The 22,311-nt window shown below is 47.3% G+C and overlaps 1 protein-coding gene across 7 annotated transcripts in view; it reads right to left on the reverse strand.

Moving 5' to 3' along the window:
• Positions 1-20,799, reverse strand: part of CIT (citron rho-interacting serine/threonine kinase) — a 167,737-nt gene extending 146,938 nt beyond the window's left edge. For 5 of the 7 annotated variants that reach the window (XM_036353436.1, XM_036353435.1, XM_036353434.1 and 2 more), the window contains exons 1-5: positions 20,518-20,799; positions 20,250-20,357; positions 19,287-19,428; positions 9,950-10,125; positions 1,901-2,002 (exon numbers count right to left, since the gene is read on the reverse strand). In XM_036353436.1, the coding sequence (XP_036209329.1) occupies positions 1,901-2,002; positions 9,950-10,125; positions 19,287-19,428; positions 20,250-20,345 (516 nt within the window). In that variant the 5' untranslated portion in view covers positions 20,346-20,357; positions 20,518-20,799. Of the gene's footprint in view, positions 1-1,900; positions 2,003-9,949; positions 10,126-11,604; positions 11,624-19,286; positions 19,429-20,249; positions 20,358-20,517 lie in introns of those variants that run through there. The other 2 variants (XM_036353438.1, XM_036353437.1) reach the window with 2 other exon arrangements.
• Between the last annotated feature and the right edge of the window lie 1,512 nt (positions 20,800-22,311).

Here is a 22,311-nt window from a genome sequence, read left to right on the forward strand (position 1 = left end):
ATATCTAGAAGGTGAGCTCTTCAACCCAGAGGAAGAGAAATATGAGCTTACAGAGCAGTGCAAGGCAGACCAGAAAACTGTGGGCTCAGCTTTTGCCAAAAATCAGTGCCTTTCCTAGTTCCAAGATTGCCTGTATTGCCTTGAAAATAAAGCTTATGCTCACAAGCTGGTCTAAATCATTTGCAGAGTTCTAATTAAAATATCCACAAGAACAATAACAAACCAACAAACCCCTGCTGGTTTCAATGGAATTTCTTTTCTGCAGGCTAATCAAGAAGTCTGCTACCACCCCCAAACATAAGGAACTCTCAGATACAGACACCACAAGGCAATTATTGCATTTGCAGCAAATATCCTAGGATATCAGTGAACCTGAAAACACATCAAGGTCATTTGTGAACGTCAGGCCTCCATGCCCCAGGTCTCAAGGAAGAAAAGCTTCCCAGACAATATTCAAGGAAAAGAAGTTTCAGGCCATAAACAAGCAGATGTGGTGCTGGTTTTGAAGGAGCATGTGGCTGGTGCAAGGCCAGTCTCCCAACACAGTCTGTTAAGAATGTCCTCGCTTAGAAGGCTAGGGCGGGGGCAGGGGGAGGGGGGGAGGGGGCGGAAGGAGGGCTTCTCTACCGGCATTGGTTCTCAACTAATATGAAACCAAAATAAATAAACTGTTTATTCCAGGTTGGAAATAAAGGCAGTAACGTCCCCCAAAAGAAGCCCCGTGAAATTTCAAGATAAATAGAAACCCATCGCTCTCTTACATGAGCCTCTATACAGTTTATATAGTCTTGTTTTAAGGGCTGAATCAGACAAAAAGTGTTTCTAGGATACATTTTATTTTTTTACTTTAATAATTTAAACCCCTGAGAACCTAAACAAGACCCCAAAATGAATTTTAGCATTCTACAACTTATGTTACATGTATATCAGAAATACCTATGGCACCATTCAAAGAATGAGGCAAATCTCTATGTACTAATCTGGAAAGATGTCCATGACAAATCGTTTAAAGGCAAAAAGCAAGGTGAAGAGCAGAGCAGAGAGTAATATACCATTTTTCGTAAGATAAACTATACATATGTGTCATAAATATAGACATAGAAATACTTTTCCCATGAGGCACAGTTAAGAGTCAGAGAAAACATGCATAACCATTAATATTTGTTCTGCTAGAAAATGGACTAGAAAGAAAGGAAGAGCATTTTCCCTTCTATGTCATACAGTTCTTTAGTGATTGTATTTTCTTAATAATAATCATGAATTATCTCAATTTTTAAAAATTAAAACTTTTTGCCCAGCTGGAGTGGCTCAGTTGGTTGAGCATCATCCTGTGCATCAAAAGGTTGCCAGTTCGATTCTCGGTCAGAGCATATACCAGGGTTGCAGGTTTGATCCCCCGTCAAGGAGTGTATGCAAGGCAACTGATCAATGTTTCTCTCTATCTATCTATGTATCTCCAAGCATGTCCTCAGGTGAGGATTAAAAAAAAAAATTTAATGATGTTAACTAGACTTATTGTGGTGATCATTTCACAATATATACAAATATCAAAAAGTATTATACATATGAAATATAATTATTATATATCAATTATATCTCAATTAAAAAATTAAAGCAAGACTCTATTAAAGGTGATATCAGACTATTCCCAAATAAATAATTTTTCATTATTGACCTTTAAGCCATAGATACACTACCCAACGATAAGTGGGGCTGTTTCTAAATGGGCTAGCCCTTACTCTTTAGGGTAAGAAGAACAGGAAGACACCTGGGAGTCAGAAAAGCAACTGAGTGAATGAGAGGTACCATGGACTGTCTGAGCAAGAACCACATTCAGTTCTATGACTGTGATATCCAGTATCAGAGCACTGGCTACTTGCAGACAGACACAAATACTCACCAGATAGAGGTTATTTTTGTCCTGAAAGGCATACTGTAAATGGGGGATCCAAGGACTTGTGCTCTGAGATAATATGTTCCGTTCTTCCTCAAAAAATGAAACCTAGAGGAAAAAGAAATCTTTTAGACAATTATAATACAAAGTAAATATGAGGGAGAGGAAAATGCCCTTTTCTCTCTTTAAGCCTAAACTAGTGTCTCTAGTTTAAAAAAAAAAATCATTTAGCCCAGCATCCCACAAATCTCATCCATTTTCTTACTTTGCTCTCAATTTTTGCCAGATCCGTATATTATCTGTCCAATTATTTTCTTAGTGTCTTTCTTTAAAGTCAACTCACTCTCTTTAAATCTAAGTACTTTCTCTCTCTCTTCGCCTCCCCTTCCTGAACTGTTCAGTCTTAAAGCCATGTGGAGCAGAATAAGGTGAGCATCCGTGACGGGTGGTAGAAAGAGAGGCCTGGTGGCCCAAGCAGGATGAGGAGGGCTGCAAACATGTGTGGCGAAAGTCCAATATATGGTATCAACAGCCATGCAGGGTGAAGAAGGCATCCACATATAGGGACACTCTGAGCCCACCAAAGGGAGGGGCAGCACCAAAGACAGTAGATTAAATGTACATCCTATTATAATAAAAGCCTAATATGCAAATTGTCCCCTCCACCAGAGTTCAGCTGGGAGTTCGACTGCTTGACCAGTCGCTGTAATGCGCTCTGACCACCAGGGAGCAGATGCTCCAACTGATAGGTTAGCTTGCTCAGATGCTGGTGGGCTGCACTGGAAAGTGAGGTGTGAGGTGAGAGTCGTCAGGAAGGTCCCTGGGTTTGGCCTGAGCCCCGAGCGGATGCGGGCGGGGGGGTGAGCCAGGAGGGACCAGGTAGTGTAGGAGGCTGCTACGTGTGATCCAAGAACTGTGGACTGCGCACACCTCCACAGTCTGTGGCGTTCTCAGTGTGCAATTTATAATCTTCAGAGCTGCTTCTTTTTATTTGTTAAGTTTCACTAACTACTCCAGGAGAGTGGGTAGCACCATTATGGGGAGACAGGCCAGGACCTGCTCGAGGCCAAGGGGCGGCCTCAGGCTCAGGGACAGCAGCAGAGAGGGGGCAGGGCTGAGTCAGAGAAACCGAGTCCAAAACTTGAAAGGAAGCAGCGAGGGGCAGAGGGCGACAGCTGCACAGGGGCCTAGAAAAGCTGCTGGGTGGGGGCAGCTGAGGAGCCCGGTGCCTCTCCCATGGGACAGGCTCCACATCCCTCCCTCCTCCTCCCTGTGACCTGTCACCCCAGCTCTCCTCTGAGGCCCGCACAGCCCTGCCCTGCCCCACCCCCCCCACACACAGCCCTGCCCCTCACAGCCTTTGGGGAGCTCCAAGCCAGGAGCAGAAAGGGGAAGGCTGCAGACAGGAGGTCGCAGGAGGAGGGGGCAGAGCATGGCCCACCAAGTTAGATAGAGGGGAGGGAGGGAGAGACTCTACGGGACTGGGGACAGAGATGGGCAGGGAAGGAAGGCCATGCGGAAGCGTCCCCTTGGTTGAAGTAGAAATCCTGACCCCATTTTACAGACCCCAGCGGAGTGTGTGTGTGGGGGGGGGGGGGAGGGCGGGGGGAGGGAAGGGAGAGGCGGACTGGATGGATGGAAAGCAGCGACATTTGATTCATGGCTTTTTATTTTTGTTAATATATTTTTATTGATTTCAGAGGAAGAAGAGGGAGAGCGATAGAAACATCAATGATGACAGATAATCGATCTGCTGCCTCCCGCACGCCCCCTACTGGGGATTGAGCCCGCAACCCCGGAATGTGCCCTTGACCGGAATCGAACCCAGGACCCTTCAGTGCGCAGGCCGTGGCTCTATCGACTGAGCCAAACCATCTAGGGTGACCCATGGCCTATTTAAAACTGCTGCAGTAGGCTGAGCAGGGGTCTTACCACGATGGTGTTACCTGATAACGAGGGTGTCTCTCCTAATGTTGGGTAATCAGAACTGCAGCGAAGTAAAGACACACCCATGGAGCCTGCAAAGGGTTCCCGTGCACATGATGCAATTTACTTCATGTGGCTGCTGAAAAGGGTGAGCAGAGCCTTGGAAGGACATGAGGTCTCCAAGACTAGGGGCCGGAGGGAAGGTGCGTGCCGAGTACTCCGCGCCGGGAGTTACAATCTATATATATAAAAGCCTAATATGCTAAGTGTCCGACCAAGTGGTCAACCAACTGGTAGTTTAGCTTGCTGCTGGGGTCCGGCTGATCGGGACTGGGCGAGACAGGGCCAGGCACGCCGTGGAGCTCTCCTGTGGTTCCTCCCGCAGTCCCTTCCCGGCCACCAGCCCTGATCGGGGCCGATCAGGACTGGGCGAGATGGCCCTGATCAGGCCCAATCGCCAGCCAGGCGGAGGGACCCCACCCATGCATGAATTTCGTGCACCAGGCCTCTAGTCTATATATAAAAGCCCAGCGACCGAACAGCAGAACAACTGGTCTATCAGTCTCTATGACGCACACTGACCACCAGGGGCCAGACGCTCAATGCAGGAGCTGACCCCTGGTGATCAGAGCACTCCCACAGTGGGAGTGCCACTCGGATGACTGGGATGAGCAGCTGCTCCACAGCGAGAGCAGCTTCTAGCAGGCCCAGGGTGAGGCCAAGTCTCTGCACCTATCAAATACCTGAGACAATCCAGACTCTGGCCTGACCCCACCAGCTGATGCAGGGCCTCTAAAGTGTGTTCTAGAAAGAGCACAGGGAGCTGGCATAGGCGGATGACAAGAGGGGCCATGACTATGGACCTGCCAGGGAGGCTGTCCTGATGGCTGAAGATCCTGGAGCATGGCTGCCCCAAACATCCCCGATGTTGTCACTGACCTGGCATCACACATCAAGGACATTCACCAAGTTGCTTTGGGGTGCAAAGCTCTCCGCCAGGTTCCTCCAGGACACAGAACACATCTTCACCCAAGACATTACCCTGAAATATCAGCTCAGACTAACTTCCTCATTCAGCAGCCGCTCAGAATGTAGGTCCACAGCTGTTCGGCTGACTGGGATAGCTGGCACGTCCACAGCGGGCCAATCCTGCAGGCCACGCCCCTCCACCAGTGCACGAATCCATGCACCGGGCCTCTAGTTTTACAGTAAAAGGACTGTTGCAGGACTGGAGCAGGCAGAGTAACAGTACAAGACCCTGAAAACCTTGTACCAGAAAGTAAGACAGTACTCAAAGGTGGGGATATGTCAAAAGGACGAAAAGCCAATCTAAAGAGATTCTCATGGGCCAACCTGGTGACAATCCTATCTAATAAAAGAAAAACATGGTAATTAGCGTACGACCGCTACCCTTCCCATTGGCTAATCAGGGCGATATGCAAATTAACTGCCAGCCAAGATGGCGGCCGGCAGCCAGGCAGCTTAAACTGAACATGAGGCTTGCTTGCTTCAGTGACGGAAGAAACCAACGTTCCCCGCCTGCCTTGCCGGCCTCTGAGCCTGCAGTTTGAAACATTGTTACAAATATAGAAGCTAAACAAAACCCCAGAAACCAGCTTTCAGCAAGCTGGGATCTCAGAGCTGGAGTTGATACAGAGTTTCGATTATAGAACCTGAACAAACCAGATACCTGCTTTCAGCAGCAGAGACCTCAGAGCTGGAGCCAGGCTAAAGCTGGCCCAGAATAAAAAAAGAAAAAAAGGAGCAGTTGGGAGCTTCAGTCCCAGCCTGAAAACAGCCCTCAGCTCCTCACCCAGACTGGCCAGGCACCCCAGTGGGGACCCCCACCCTGAAGGGGGTGTGACCAGCTGCAAACAGCAATCATCCCCTCATCCAGGCTGGCCAGACACACCAGTGGGGACCCCCACCCTGAAGGGTGTGTGACCAGCTGCAAACAGCCATCATCCCCTCATCCAGGCTGGCCAGACACACCAGTGGGGACCCCCACCCTGAAGGGTGTGTGACCAGCTGCAAACAGCCATCATCCCCTCATCCAGGCTGGCCAGACACACCAGTGGGGACCCCCACCCTGAAGGGTGTGTGACCAGCAGCAAACAGCCATCATCCCCTCATCCAGGCTGGCCAGGCACCCCAGTGGGGACCCCCACCCTGATCCAGGACACCCTTCAGGGCAAACCAGCCGGCCCCCACTCATGAACCAGGCCTCTATTCTATATAGTAAAAGGGTAATATGCCTCCCAGCACCGGGATCAGCAGAGCCGCAAGGCCTCCCGGCACCGGGATCAGCGTGACAGGGGGCAGTGCCCAAACCCCCTGATCGCCCTGCGGCTCTGTGTGTGACAGGGGGCGGGGCCACAACCTCCCTATCGGCCCTGCTCTGTTCCTGACAGGGGAAGGCGCCCCAACCTCCGATCGGCCCTGCTCTGTGCCTGATAGGGGGGAGCTCCCCAACCCCCTGATCGCCCTGCGGCTCTGTGTGTGACAGGGTGAGGCGACCCAACCCCCCCACCCCACGGGCCCTGCTCTGTGTGTGACGGAGTAGAGCCATAACCTCCCCATCGGCCTGCCCTGAGTGTGAGAGTGGCAGCGCCCCAACCCCCTGATCGGCCCTGCTCTGTGGGTGACAGGGGGTGGTGCCCCAACTCCCCTATTGGCCCTACTCTGTGAGTGACAGGGGGGAGCTCCTCAACCCCCTGATGAGCCCTGCTCTGTGAGTGACAGGGGGGAGCTCCCCAACCCCCTGATGGGCCCTGCTCTGTGCGTGACAGGGGGGAGCTCCCCAACCCCCTGATGGACCCTGCTCTGTGCGTGACAGGGGGGAGCGCCCCAACCCCCTGATTGGCCCTGCTCTGTGCGTGACAGGGGGCAGCACCCCAACCCCCTGATTGGCCCTGCTCTGTGCGTGACAGGGGGTGGCACCGCAACCTCCCCATCAACCCTGCCTTGAGTGTGACAGGGGGCGGTGCCCCAACCCCCATATTGGCCCTACCCTGAGCGTGACTGAGGGTGGCATCGCAACCTCCCAATCCGCCCTGCTCTGTGCATGACAGGGGGCGACGCCCCAACTCCCCAATCGGCCCTGCTCTGAGCCCGACCAGGGGCTGCACCTAGGGATTGGGCCTGCCCTCTGCCACCCGGGAGAAGGCCTAAGCCAGCAGGTCGTTATCTCCCGAGGGGTCCCAGACTGGGAGAGGGCACAGGCCGGGCTGAGGGACCCCCCCTCCCCGCCCGAGTGCACAAATTTTTGTGCACCGGGCCTCTAGTTTAAGTATAAAAATCTATACTAATAAAAGGGTAATATGCTAATTAGACCGGGCATCTTCCGGACGTCCTTCCAGACAAAGCCATGGTGGCGGGGGCCAAGGCAGAGGCAATTAGGGGTGATCAGGTCAGTGGGGGAGAGCAGTTAGGGGTGACCAGGCCGGCAGGCAGAGGTAGTTAGGGGCAATCAGGCAGGCAGGCAGGCAGGTGAGCAGTTAGGAGCCAGCGGTCCCGGATTGTGAGAGGGATGTCCCAGATTGGAGAAGGTGCAGGCCGGGCTGAGATACCCCTGCCCCCCGTGCATTCATTCACTGGGCCTCTAGTATATAATAACAGTAATGGATCATAACTCACTGACTTAAACAGTTAAATGTAAGTCCATACAGTATAAATGAGTGAGTTGAAAGTTTTATGAGGAATGGCTATTTTGATAGTTTGAAAGCATCTTCCTACAAGATACTTAGGTAATTACAGTGAAGCAGCTTGGCAGATACCAAAGTGAACATCATCATGAACGTGACCAACTGAAATTGAGAGCCACCTGCTGGGATGCAATAAAAAGAGCAGAGCATCTCAACTGTGATGTTCCTGCCAAAGAGCTCTAACCTGAATCCAAACATGAGTAACATCAGACAAATACAAATCTTACAAAATAACTGGCCTGTAATCTTTAGAATTATCAAGGTCATGAAAGTCCATGAAAAATTAAGGGATTGTTCCAGATTGGAAAAGACTAAAAAGACAGGACAACTAAAGGCCAGGTGTGGTCCTGGACTGGATCCTTTTGTTCCAAAAGACCGTGGGACCACTGTTGACATTTGAATGGGGGCCTGAGGATTAGATGATAACAGTGTATCATTGTTAATTTAAAATAAACTGTCTCTGACCCACTTCTCACAGAGCTCTGGCTGGGTGGACTGGCCGCTCCTAGGTGACAGGTCTTGTCTGCAGGACACTACCTCTCCCTACCTCCTCTCTGGCATTTCCCTTCACTCACTCCTGGTGCTGGCATCTCTCTTCTAATGCCCTTAAATTCCAAAGCCTCAGAATGGCTCAGCTAAAGACCCTGCTTTTCTTAAAGTCACCCTCTTAAGGAATAGATGAGCTTTAATATGTGTACGATTTTAGAAACCTCCCACCCATACCTCACAGGGGTCATCCCGAGTCATTCACCCGGAGGAAGGCACACTATCTGAACTGCAGTGTGGGATGTTGGATTACTCTGCCTTTACATGTACTATTTCCATCTACGAGGTAAGCATCGCGAGGTCGGGACTACATCTAATGCCTCTTCCCAAGACCTAGAAACACTCCAAACACAACAGGTGCTCAGGAAGTGTTTATTGGTGACAGATGGTACGTAGGTGCTAGGAGGCCGAGTGAGCATCTTCCACACCTCTCTGCCAGACGATCTGCCACGCCTGCATTGTTCCTTTCTGGGTAGGAACACTGCATTCCTAAACACTGGCTGCATCACTCTTGGACTCAAACAAGCAGTGTCCTGTCCTCCGCTGCTCCTTTGACTCTAATCCCAACCTCCTCCTTCCAAAAGCCTCAATGATCCCCAGCCATCTCACAGATTAAACTGCCATTCCCAAAACTGGTTTAGGGGGAAATGGGGAGTTACCACTTCAGTTTGGGATGTGAAAAAGTTCTAGAAATGGCTATGGTTACACAACACTGCGAAGGCACTAATACCAATAAATTGTATCTTTAATTTTATGTTATATATATTTTATGTTATATATATTTTGCCACAATTTAAAAAAAAAAGGTTCTTGAGGTTTCCCATCAGGATGGGTACCCCATCCTACCCAAACGTCCTCATTTCTTCCCATTCCCCAGTCTATTCTAAACCATTAAGAAAACCTAAAAATACAAACCACATCTGCATATAGCACTCCTGGACTCAGGTCTCCAGAAGGTCACACATGCTGCACCTGGCACATTCTCATCACTTCTCTCTGCCCAGAACCTGCAGCAGCAAACGTCCCCTGGCTGCCCCTGGCTCACCACATCTCTCCTCACTCCATCATCCAAGGATTTGCTAACTGCTCCCCCTCCTGTGACGCTTTAGCAGTTTTAGCTGGTAAGCACCTGCTTTATATATTTGCATTTTTCCTCTGCTTTCCAAGGTTGTTTTAATTTAAACCCTGAAACCAACAGCCATCGAGCTTCACTTCCTTGTGCAGGCTTCCCACGAGCCAGATACACTACCAGACACATGATGTGCACTCGAATGTCTGTAACGAATAAATTACTCTCTGAACTCCAAGGCTGATGGCCGTCTCTCCAGAAACACAGCAAAGGAATCAATATGTCTGGAGCATCAGGCTTGTTTAAAAGAAAGAAAATACCACAACCATCGAGATACCTTCTGACCTGCTCTCAAACAAGCAACTCCCTAGACATTAGGATTTTATTTCATTTCTTTAGAGGCGTGTTTTTTAAAATCAAATATACATGCCCACAGCACAAATATATAAAATGTGCACAAAAGCAAATGCTGACTCACTTCATAATGTGCATATCTCTAAATCCCCAGCTGACAGTCAGGAAAGACCTTAAACTCGTTAATTAAAAGGCCAAGTTGGTTCTGAATAACACACAACTATAAAAACAAGATAAAGAAATCCAGGGGAGTTTGTGAGCCTTCAAAATGAGTCAAGATCAGTTCAAGAAAAAGAGCTAAGGACATGAGAGACCTGTCTGCCCGTGCAACTGTAATTAACGAGAGTCACAGAGGAAAATGTGCTTGATCCCAGGTGTCAACTCAGCAGATTAACATCTCTGCAACCAACATTCTGGTACAGAGAGGGGAAGGGTGTGATGCTAAAATGCTCCTACCTGCTCCTGGGCCAACACGGCCTTCTTCTTCATCACTTTCATAGCATAGATGTCCCCGGTGGCTCTCTCTCTTACCACCTGCACTTCAGCAAAGTGTCCACAACCCACCAGACTTCTGACTTCAAAGTCCTTCGCAGAAGGCTGGAGCTCCTGCAGCTCAGCGATGGTGTTGGAATCTGCAAACATAGAAGAACGACTCCCAGGTAAATAAAGAGCTTCGAAGACCTGCATCTTTATGAAAGCCAAAAAAGAAAAAGGGTTCTTATGTCTTCCCTCACTGTCAAAAGACATTTAGTCACTTATCATCAGCATGAATAATTATAAAATCAGCACAAAAGTGTTTTTATATGTTAAAATTAAGGGCTCCAGAAATTCCAAAGCACCGTTTCCATGGCAGCTATAATTTGCATCCTGTAGACTTAGAAATAGGGGAAGGAGAACACAGATCAAGCTTTCCTTCCTCCTCTCCAAGGCTGCAGGGCAGTGTTTGGTCAAAAATGCTTGTCCACATTTAGGTCAATTTTACAATGGACACAAGCAACATGACTCCCGTTTCAACCAATGTTGGAGTTGGTTTCCGGACCATTCCATTCTGACAAGTGCTCTGCTCAGTTTTCTCTCAGTAGCCCATTTTATTGCCCATGGATTGTGTCAGTAATAGTAATACCTTCCTTGCCTTAACACATGGCAGTGCTACCAAAAAAAAAAAAAAAACAAACAAAAAACACAAAACAAACTTGACATGTCACAGATCTGGAAGAGTTGCCGCTGTCTTTTTCTTAATGTATAGTCTTACTCCTTTTCCTAGTGCAATCTTTCTGTTGATGTCTCAGTTTGCTTGGGCTGCTATAACAAATACTATAGATACTTGTTTAAAGAATAGGCATTTATTTCTCATCATACTGAAGGCTGGGAAATCCAAGATCAAGGTGCTGGCATATTCAGTTCCCCGTGGGGGCCCAATTCCTGGCCTACAGACAGCCACCTCCTCACTACGTCCTCAAATGACAAAGAGAAAGGCAGCTCTAGTTTCTCTTTCTCTTCTTATAAGAACACTAATCCCTTCTTGGAAGCCCCATCCTCGTGATCTCATCTCAATCTAAGTACCTCCAAAGGCCCCACCTCCAAATGCCATCCCATGGAGGGTCACAGGCTCACCATAGTAAACTGGGCGGGACATAAACATTCAGAGATCTTCAATGTGTGAATATGGAATAAACCAGTGGTCGGCAAACTCATTAGTCAACAGAGCCAAATATCAACAGTACTTCTTCAAAACAGACTCGCCCAGGCCGAAAACCGACTTCTGCTCATGGGCCACGAAGTTTCAATCGCACTGTATGTGCGCCCGCATGTGGTGTTTTGTGGAAGTGCCACACTCAAGGGGCCAAAAAGCCGCATGTGGCTCTCGAGCCGCAGTTTGCCGACCATGGGACTAAACAAATGGATGGCAGGTTTGGAATCTAACATACATCTTTTTTAACGGAAAGAACACTAGGCTGGAGCATCTCTGAAAATGCAGCCACTCTAATGACCTGCAAGAATTGGGGGGACCAGCTGTGACTGACTGAAAATTTAATTCAGTTCTGCACATTATAGGGAACTGCACCGTATACAGGGGTACACTCCAAAGGAAAACACATAATCAAAATTACCCTGGAGAATCCCTCAGACAGGGCCACCTTGAGGACCAAGAGGCTGTCCTGCAATCGCAGAGGGACACTGGCGTCCTCCGGGCACTGGAGCAGATCGCCACTTCCATAGGTTGGCCACGGACACAATTGGAAGATAGATTTCTAGAGTTACATTCAGCTCAGCAGATTGTTCAGACCATGACAGGGACTGAGTCCAACAAAAGGAAAAGCCATTTCATACCCACATTCACAGAGTGGCATATTGATGAATTAGCCAATGCGACTGTAACTGTTGCTACCCACCCCCTTTCTTTGTTGCATGGTTGGAATTTAATTCCCTTGTATCAAAGGCACTTATGATGATCTCTGTTGCACTGAGTGTTTTCCCACCACAGACCCACCTCTCACATTAGCCAGTCATCCTGAAAACACCTGCCTTCGGTCCCTTGGGGAATCAGGCAAGAGTGGTAGGTAGATCCCCATGAATTCATCATGACCATTGTAAAAACAAATAAAAAATAAAAATAAAAAAATCTAGAGTGCCTACTCAGAGAAATCCATGCAGAAGCAAAATTGAAAGCTGAGCGGCGTTTTCCTTTTACCCTGACATCACAGTGCCAACCCCATCTTTCTTCCCTGTCCCTTTCCAAGTTTCCTTCAGATCAAGCATTTGAGTTTGAATTATAATTCCCCAAATACGCTGGCTTGCAACTCTCCGGGTTGAACCCGATTTCATTATTGCTCCCACACAAGGCCAATCTCTCTTGATTCCCTGTTAGGCCTTGAGCCCACAATTTGCTTACAGCATTTGTCCAACTTATTAATTTTGGGTCTGTCACTGCCAACCACCAGACATCTCAATCACACAAGCAGGCAAACTGCTTACAGGCAAAACCACCATGATACTCTCAGAATTCTAAGGAATCATTCCAAATCTCAATATCTTTTTTCAAATGCTTTGGATTGTTAAGGTGAACAGGTGAGACCCTAAACTCAAGTCTACGATTATTTAAAAAAATAAATCTTCACAATTTCTCTCCAAATTAGCAGCTTCTGCAACTCCAAGACCATATTACCCTTCACCCCTGCACATGGAGTAGCATGGAAGAGCCCAGTGGGTGCTGACTTCTGAAGTGGAGATAAAGACCGGAAGCACTGAAATAGAATGCAGTCAAAGGATGATCTTGTCAGATAAACATTTGCACCCAGAAAGCAAAAGCCAACACTGCTGAATGCACTGCTTCTTTTCTGAGACTTAGTAATCCGACATTTCAACTTCTAGGAACTCAAAGTGCTTCACAGAAGCACTAGCACATGTGCTCGCAGAAGATACGTATGAAAATGTGATGAGCACGCTTGTAACAGAAAAATAATTAAAAACAACCTAAAGGTCCATCAACGGGAAAGTCCACCCACATAAAAGAATATTAGGCCCTTGTTTAAAAGAATGAGGTAACGTTCAACCTCCACTAGAATATATGGGGGGGGGGGGGGGAGTTTGTCTGTTTTGGTCACTATTGTAAACCTAGAATGGAATCTGGCACGTAGCAAATGCTCCATAAATATTTGTTGAGTAAATATACTGCTAAGCCAGTGGCAAGACATTATACACATATGTAAACGATAATACAAACGGAACCACTTTAAAATGGAGCCGGAGCTGCCAAGCCAGAAGAACTGTCTTACACCTCTTATGTCTCAAATCTTTGGAATGTTAAAACAGAGCAAAACAATATTTGGACTGGGCTTAAGCAACCTTGTGTCCCAAAGAACTGTTTGCCAAAAATAACAAAAAAAAAAAGCAGTTATTATGACTACTGGACTGATGACTACTGGACTGAAATTTTAAATATGATTTAGAATTCACTTCGCTATGCTATGCTATCTGCACCAACAGAAATGCCTTCCTTCTGTTGATGCCATCCACCCCCTTCCCTTCCTCCTAATACCCATTGCTCCTCTTGGAACACTATTTGGGCTTTGCCTGAACCAGTGATTCCCAAATAACTATTCTTATTGATCTCAAATAAACGCTTATGTTTCACTTTCTAATTTAACATATTATTTTTTGTGTGTAAAATTAAACACAAGTAACGTTAGAACATGCATGGAACGGGCTGATAGATGCTACAGCTAATTGACTGGGGCAGAGGGATTCGTAAAACTACTCTCTTTCCCTTTTGATGTGCTTGAAAATTGCTATAATAAATATTTTATAAGGACAAAAACATTGCAATACTATTAATAGCGGTTATCTCAAGCAGGCAAGATTTTGAGGGATTTTTCTCTTTGATCTTTTATATTTAATTTTGTATTATGTTTACTATTAGGGGGGGAAAACTCCTTCAAGTTATAATTTGTCCACAAGTATTAAAGTTGTGAACATACAGATTTTACCTATGGTGAATGTAGATGAAAGAGGGTAGAATTTCAGCTACTATCAACTCACCAAGAAATTCCCAACTTTGGCAATTATGAACACTTTTCTGTTTGTTTTAATATCACTCTTGCTGTTTATTTTTTACACAAATTATGAGACACTGTATTTAAGGTTTGGCGACTTATTTTGTTCATTAGCATCATAGTCAGTCAACCAATATTTACTGAGCACCTACTATGTGTCAGACACTGGGGATAGAATAGTAATTAAGAAACAGCCCTGACTGGTTTGGTTCAGTGGATAGAGCGTCAGCCTTCGGACTGAAGGGTCCCAGGTTCGATTTCCGTCAAGGGCATGTACCTTGGTTGTGGGCACATCCCCAGTGGGGAGTGTGCAGGAGGCAGCTGAATCGATGTTTCTCTCTCATCGATGTTTCTACCTCTTTATCCCTCTCTTTCTCCCTTCCTCTCTGTAAAAAATCAATAAAATATATTTAAAAAAAAGAAAGAAACAAAAATTCCATCCCTAGCTCCCAGATGCTAGTTCTCTGCCCTCCCTTGGCCCACACTAGGGTCAACACTTTAGTATACAGGGGTATACTTTGTCTCATTTCCTCCAATAGTTCCCAGAGAAAATCTCTATGACAAGATTCAAGAAACTTAGGCAGTAACAGCTGTTGGATCTTTCTTCCCATGGGAAACTGAAGCTTACATTCTGAAACAGAAACTCAAAAGGGGAGGGGAAAGAAATACTAATGCAATCATCCTTTTTCAATCATAGCCTCTCAACTATACTCTCCAGGAGGCCTCTTCAACAATATGAAACCGTTCCCTGAAAGAGAATTCCATTAGAAGAATCGACATTTCACTAAGCCTAGCCCCCTGATTACAGAATGAGTCGAGAAGAGCCACTGCTTTAAAGTAACCAGAGAGCAGTCTCCAGACTAATGAAGGTGCCTCTGGGTGGCTTGGTAAGTGGTGAATTCGTCTGTCACATAATTTCCCTTCCCCTCCCACTCCCTATTTGAGAATTTAAATATGCAAGAAAATAAGGTGGGAGTTTATTCAAACAAATACAGAATAATGAGCAAATGCCCCAAGTACATTTTAAAGTTAAAGATATATTAAACATAGGTGGAGGTTTATGACTATCATTACTGGGAAACATTTATTGTCTCTATGTACCAGGCATCATGGTAAACCTGATCATTCAATCCCCACACAGCCTTATTAGATATACATTTTCCCCATTTTGCAGATGAGGAAACTGAGGACAAACAAGGTTCACACATAAATACCTAAAGTTACTATACTGAACATACACTGATTTTTTAAAAAAGATATTTTTATTTATTTCAGAGAGGAAGGGAGCGGGAGAGAGAGATAGAAACGTCAATGATGACAGAGAATCATTGATCGGCTGCCTCCTGTAACGCAGGACACCTTCAGTCCACAGGCCAATGCTCTATCCACTGACGAAACCAGCTAGGGTCCATACACTGATTTTATCTATTCAAACGCCCAGCTCCTCTGGGTACATGCACATCCCCCATTCCATGAGGTCCTGGTAATCATGGTGCCCTGAACCTCTAGGCACCCAGATGAGGCCAATCACATTGACTGGTCAAGGGGCAGGCAAACGACCCAAAGCCGAGCCGATTAGAATCTTCCCTGCCACTGTATTAATAAACATAGTGAAAGATAAATGTCAGGCAGGGTATGAGAGCCAGTCTCTGAAAGTGGTGCCCAGTGACCCATGTCCCCTGGAATTCATGCCCTGTGTAGTTCCTGGCACATGGAACGTGAGCCGCCCTATGACACACTTCAAACAACAGAATGCAGCCAAATAGATCCCAGGCACCTTCCAGGCCTTAGCCCTAAGGAAGCCTGGCCACTTCTACTTCTGTGCTTTTGGAAACCTCCAGCTACCATGTAGGAAGTCCAGATATCGCTGCTAGAGACCGACCATGCAGATCAGGGGTCAGCAAGCTTTTCCTTAAAAAACAAGATGGTAGGAGGAAACCAAGATGGCAGCATAGGTAAACACTGGAGATTGCTGCCTCGCACAACCACCTCAAAAATACAACTAAAAGACGGAACGGACATCACCCAGAACCACAGGAAGGCTGGCTGAGTGGAAATTCCACAACTGGAAGGAAAGAGAAAAGCATACCGAGACTCAGAGGAGGCGCAGTGAGGAAGTGAAATACTAAGGTGCAGAGGTGCGTGTGGAGTGGGCTGGCGGCTGAGGGCGCGGTTGTCTGTTTCAATCGGGAGGGAGTCTCAGGCTCTGAGCTCCAGTTCCGGGTGAGTCTCTAGGGACCCAGACTCAAACGGGAGAAGCGGGACTGTCTAGCATCGGTCAGAACTCGAGGGCAGCTTTCTCTCCGAGGTTTGCAGCGGTTGCTGGGACACTGAGAGGCAGAGCCTCTGGGGACGAGACTGAGAGCAGCCATAACTGCTCGCTCGCCGTCCCCCCCCCCCCCGCCCCCGTTGATCCCCTGGGACCCGCCTCGCCCAAGCCTTGCACAGAGGCATTTGTGGGATAGCCTCAGGCAGAGGCTAGATTAGCGCCACCCTAGAGGACAGAAGTTCTCCCACTGCAGACACAGCTGATTCTCACAGCCAGCTGGCCTGGAGGTCAAATCCCTCCCAGTGTTACCTACAACAATCAAGGCTTAGCTACAACAAGACTGCGCACAAAGACCACAAGGGGGTGCACCAAGAGTGTCTACCTCAGGTAATTGGGACACTTAGCACAGAAAGCCACTCTATCGACACAGCGAAGCATAAAAAATGCCGAGACAAAGAAACAGGACACAAATGACAGAACTGGAGGAAAGCAGCTGCTGGATATAGAGTTCAAAACCACACTTTTGAGGTCTTTCAAGAGTCTTCTAGAGACTGCCGATAAACTTAATGAGATGTACAAGAAATCTAATGAGACCCTCGAGGTTGTGATAAAGGACCAACTAGAAATTAAGCATACACTGACTGAAATAAAGAATATTATACAGACTCCCAACAGCAGACCAGAGGATCGCAAGAATCAAGTCAAAGATTTGAAATGCGAAGAAGCAAAAAACACCCAACCAGAAAAGCAAAATGAAAAAAGAATCCGAAAATACGAAGATAGTGTAAGGAGCCTCTGGGACAGCTTCAAGCATACCAACATCAGAATTATAGGGGTGCCAGAAGATGAGAGAGAGCAAGATATTAAAAACCTATTTGAAGAAATAATGACAGAAAACTTCCCCTACCTGGTAAAAGAAATAGACTTACAAGTCCAGGAAGTGCAGAGAACCCCAAACAAAAGGAATCCAAAGAGGACCACACCAAGACACATCATAATTAAAATGCCAAGAGCAAAAGACAAAGAGAGAATCTTAAAAGCAGCAAGAGAAAGAAACTCAGTTACCTACAAGGGAGTACCCATACGACTGTCAGCTGATTTCTCAACAGACACTTCACAGGCCAGAAGGGAGTGGCAAGAAATATTCAAAGTAATGAATAGCAAGAACCTACAACCAAGATTACTTTATCCAGCAAAGCTATCATTCAGAATTGAAGGTCAGATAAAGAGCTTCACAGATAAGGAAAAGCTAAAGGAGTTCATCACCACCAAACCAGTATTATATGAAATGCTGAAAGGTATCCTTTAAGAGGAAGAAGAAGAAAAAGGTAAAGATACAAATTATGAACAACAAATACACATCTATCAACAAGTGAATCTAAGAATCAAGTGAGTAAATAATCTGATGAACAGAATGAACTGGTGATTATAATAGAATCAGGAACATAGAAAGGGAGTGGACTGACTATTCTTGGGGGGGGAAGGGGTGTGGGAGATGCGGGAAGAGACTGGACAATAATCGTGCACCTATGGATGAGGACAGTGGGTCGGGAGTGAGGGCGGAGGGAGGGGTGGGAACTGGAAGGAGGGGAGTTATGGGGGGGAAAAAAGAGGAACAAATGTAATAATCTGAACAATAAAGATTTAATAAAAAATAAAAAAATAAAAAAAACAAGATGGTAAATATTTCAGGCTTTTAGGCTTTGTAGGCCTTTCAAGATCTCAGTCACCACTACTCAAATGCCAATGTCATGTGAAAGCAGCCACAGACAATGCCTAAACAAATGAAAGTAGCTGTGTTCCAGTAAAACTTTATTTAGAAAACAGGCATCCCAGGCTATAGTGGGCTGAGCCCCTGAGGGAGGGACCACACAGAGGAGCCATGGAGAGCATGAAAACCCTGAGACTTCAGGAGAAAAAGGCCCAGTCACCCCAGAGCCCCAGCTGAGCCCAGCCTTCTAGTCAACATGTCAGCGTTGGGTGAGCCTAGGGAGTCCCTGGTGCCTGAAATCTTGGCCAACATCACATAGAGAGGAGGAATCCTCAGCTGAGCCCAGTCAACCCACAGAATCATGAAAGGTAATACAATGATTATCATTGGAGGCCACTTAAGTTTAGGGTAGATAGTTACACTGCAAAGTCATGTAAGGCAGGGTTTCCCAAACTTGGCACAATGGACATTTCCAGCCCGATAATTCCATGTTGTGGAGAACTGTCCTGTGCATTGTAGGCTCTTTAGATGCCAGTAGCAATCTCCCCCTGCCCCCCCCCTCCCAGTTTTGATAATCAAACTGTCCCCAGACATTGCCCAGTGTCCCTGTGGGCAAAATCACCACTGGTCGAAAAAGACTAGGGCACCAGCAGTCAACTTCCCCAAGTCAAGCAAAGTCAAGAACAGGGTGTGGGCAGGGCCAACTTAGGCCCTTAGGCTCTTTTGCTTTCATCAGCCCCTTCCTCCATTAAAAATAAAATAAAAAATTATATATATTTTATGACCACAGTGGCATAATGATGAATATAATCATAACCCAGAACCATTATACATTATTCTGTATTCATATTTTCCTTATGACTTTAAAATAAATTAAAATAAATTAAACTTATTAAAATTAAATATTGTGGGACTTAAGCATTGTGCCCACTATGCCTAATGGAGAAGTCCACCCTGATGAGTGGAGAACTAGGCCAGAGGACAATATTTAAGTCCCTGGAACCAGCCATGCCTAAAGTTTGACCCACCCTTGGATTTCTCACTTACTGGCCTGCGCTAGTTTGAGATGAGTTTCTGTCACTTGCAACCAAGAGGCCTGACTTATCCGGTCTCCCAGCAACAGGTGGAACCTGACCTTGAAAAGGTTCGTCTAAGAGCAGGATTCTTACCCACTGTCAGCAACCACTAACTCATCTGCCTCTGGCATCTTCCAGGTTTCTCCAGCGGGACAGTTTTCAAGAAACAGTTCTCCCAACTTACACTTCCGGACGAAGTTGCTCACGTGCTTCATCTTCATCAGAGCAGGCCGGCTGCATTCTTCAAAGAGAACAAAGAGGGCATCTAATATCCCTTCTCGGGAGAGAGGAGACATCTGCTGTTGAGTCATCAAGGGTGGTTTCCCCTAAAAACAGCAAACAGCAGATGGAGACACTGTCAATAATGAAAAGCTTTGATCAATAACATCCATCCACACAGAGTAAATTACAAGCCACCAACTTGACTAACTGCTCACGACACATGCTAACAGCCCGATTCTGCGGCTTCATTCTTTAAAGAGACATCAATTGACAGTCATTAAGTTATCACTAGCACGATTCCATTACTGTGGGTCTCTTCCACCAGCATCCGGGAAGGAAAACGTCACACGAACGCCATTAATTAGAAAAGGCCCTTCTTTCTTAACAGTCTGAGGCTCACGGGAACATTTATTCTGGACCCTGCTGGCCCTGACATGTCTCCATGTCTCTACAACAGGAAACAGTGATTGCCATTTCCTTCACGTGTGCCCAGAGGCTTATTAATATAACTTTAGTGTCTTTAATTCACTCAAACAACCTAGAGTGCGATGAATGGAGTGACTACTCTAAAGCTCAATTTATTCCTGATCTAGAGCAACAGTTGCAAACTGGCAGACTGTATTTAGCCCACAGACTGTATCTAGCCCACAGACATGTTTTGTTTGGCCTGGAGTGTGTAAAATAATTTGAATTATTATATTGAAAAAAATCAGATTTCACCAAAAAGGTGGGGGGAGGGGAGATTCCTGGCTTCTCTTAAAACACTGGCAGATCTAGCCGCATTGCTCCATACCTCTGCCTGCTGACTTTGAGCTGCAGCTGCGTGAGAATGGGCATTCTCCTAGGCTGGTCTCAGTATTGTAATAAAAACAAAGATGAGCGGCAAGGAAACAAACTCAGGTGAACGGAGTTGGCAGCCTGTTACCTGGAAGAAAAGATTCAGCCTGGAGGCCCGGGCGGCAATGGGCTCAGCGGCACCAGCATCCAGCTGACTCCGTGCTCCATACTTGAACTTCAACATCTCCCCAGGGTGCTGAAGGGAGACAGGAGAAGGTCAGGTGTGAGAAGGACGGGCTGAAGGAGCCTGATCTTCCTCAAGGTGTCAGGGACAGGAAGGTGACCATCAGGCACCACGCACCCGCCTTGGGACACTCGGTCTGGTGCGAGCGAATACAAACCAGGTTTGTGCTCACCGGAGAAGGAAAAGCAGCCCAGGCAGAGGGACCAGCCAGGGCCCAACTGAGGTTCTGAGGCGGGACCTGGCCTTCCCTGACAACGGCAGGGAGACCAGAGGGGCTGGAGCGGAGTGAGAGGCCGCGGTAGCAGGTGATGGGTGGACACCGGGAGCGTGAAGACGCTGAAAGTTAAGGTCACACAGGCGGCGAGCTGCAGGCGGACTCCACTAGACAGAAGGACGCACGTAACGCCGACAGGAGGCAGGGCAGAGGCCACGGGACCCTTCCTTCTGCCCGGGCACCCTCCGCCCCCAGCAGGCCCTTCGGCTCCCGGGAAGAGGCGCGCGCACCGCCGGCCTGGCTCTCCGGACCCCACCCGCCGCCCCCCCGCAGCCCTGTGGGCGGGAGCGCCGCCCTCCCCGCTGCGGGAGGCGAAGTGAGATTGGCGTGGGTGAAGGGGGCCCCTCCGCTGTGTTGCGGAGTGGGGTGCGGGAGAATTGGGCTTCGGGGGGCCCAGACTCACGCTCAGAGGACCCCGCCCGTCAGCACTGAGCTCCCCTGCCTGCCTCCCGCCGTCGCGTTTGAACACAAGGACGGTGGGCGGGGCCAACCGTGCTTGGACCAATCAGAGTACCCCTACCTATGATGGACATCTGCGTATCATCCAGGCCCGCCCAGGTTCTTAAAGGGACGGAGTAAGTGTAAAGGAGAGCCAATCAAATTGTTCCTTCCTCTGACTGGTGACCAATGGGAATCGGGGAGGGACTAACCCGGCAGGGCCGGTCGGGGAAGTTTGAAATTGGCGGTTAAGCTGGATGCCGTGTTCACCGACGCCCAGTGTGTGTCAGGGATGCCGGGGGAGTCGCCGGGGCGGCGTCTCCTGCTTTCGTGGCCACCAGCGAGGAGGAAGGCAGCCAGGCCTCCGCCTGGTCTTGTTTCTCAGTCTTAACTGAAGCCGAAGTACTTGTGACTTTGGTAAATGCGCTGGTTCTCTGCCTCAGCTAAGGCAGCCAAAGTTTTGAGTTTGAACTTCCGCCTGCCTCGGTGACAGCGTCTTGGGTCTAATTGTCCTGCAGGGAGTGGGTGCAGGTATGGAGACTGTCTGGAAGATATTTTAAAATAAAAGGCAAAATACTTAAACAGGCACTTCACTAAGGAGGAAATCCAAATGTCCAACAAACGTATGATAAGGTGCTCAACCTCATTGATAATCACACACAAAAATAAATAAATAAAGCCACAGTATGACAGTAACATGCAGGTGTGTGGGGAGGGAGGGGGGGGGTCTGGCTGTTTCAAAGAAGAGGAGCTACATGCATGCATACATAGCTGACGGGAGTGTAAATTAGCACGGTCTTGGCACTATTTGCTAAAATTGAATATATGCACAGTCTACAACTCACTCCTGGACATAGATCTTAGAGAAACTCCTCACTGTGTACACCAGGAGACATGTCCAAGCATGTGCAAATAGTACTGAGTGGTGTCATGGCAAGAAGACCTGGAAGCTAGCCAAATATCCATCAGCCGTAGAAAGGATCATTTCTTATTGGCACTGTTTTCAAACAGCAATGAAAAGGAATAAGCTGCAGCTACACACAATGACATAATGGGTCTCAAAACAATGTTGAAGGAAGGAAGCAAAACAATAAAGTATGATTTATTAATATAAACTTCAAAAGCTGACAAAACAGTGTTGTTTAGGGAGGGGTGTACATACAGGGGGTAAAACCATAAGAACTCAAAAGACCAGACAGTGATGACCTGGAGTTGGGATGGGGGCCTTTCAGGGTGTCTGGGGACCAATATGAT

The sequence above is a fragment of the Myotis myotis genome, unplaced genomic scaffold (assembly GCF_014108235.1).
Source record: "Myotis myotis isolate mMyoMyo1 unplaced genomic scaffold, mMyoMyo1.p scaffold_m19_p_20, whole genome shotgun sequence".
Taxonomy (NCBI): domain Eukaryota; kingdom Metazoa; phylum Chordata; class Mammalia; order Chiroptera; family Vespertilionidae; genus Myotis; species Myotis myotis.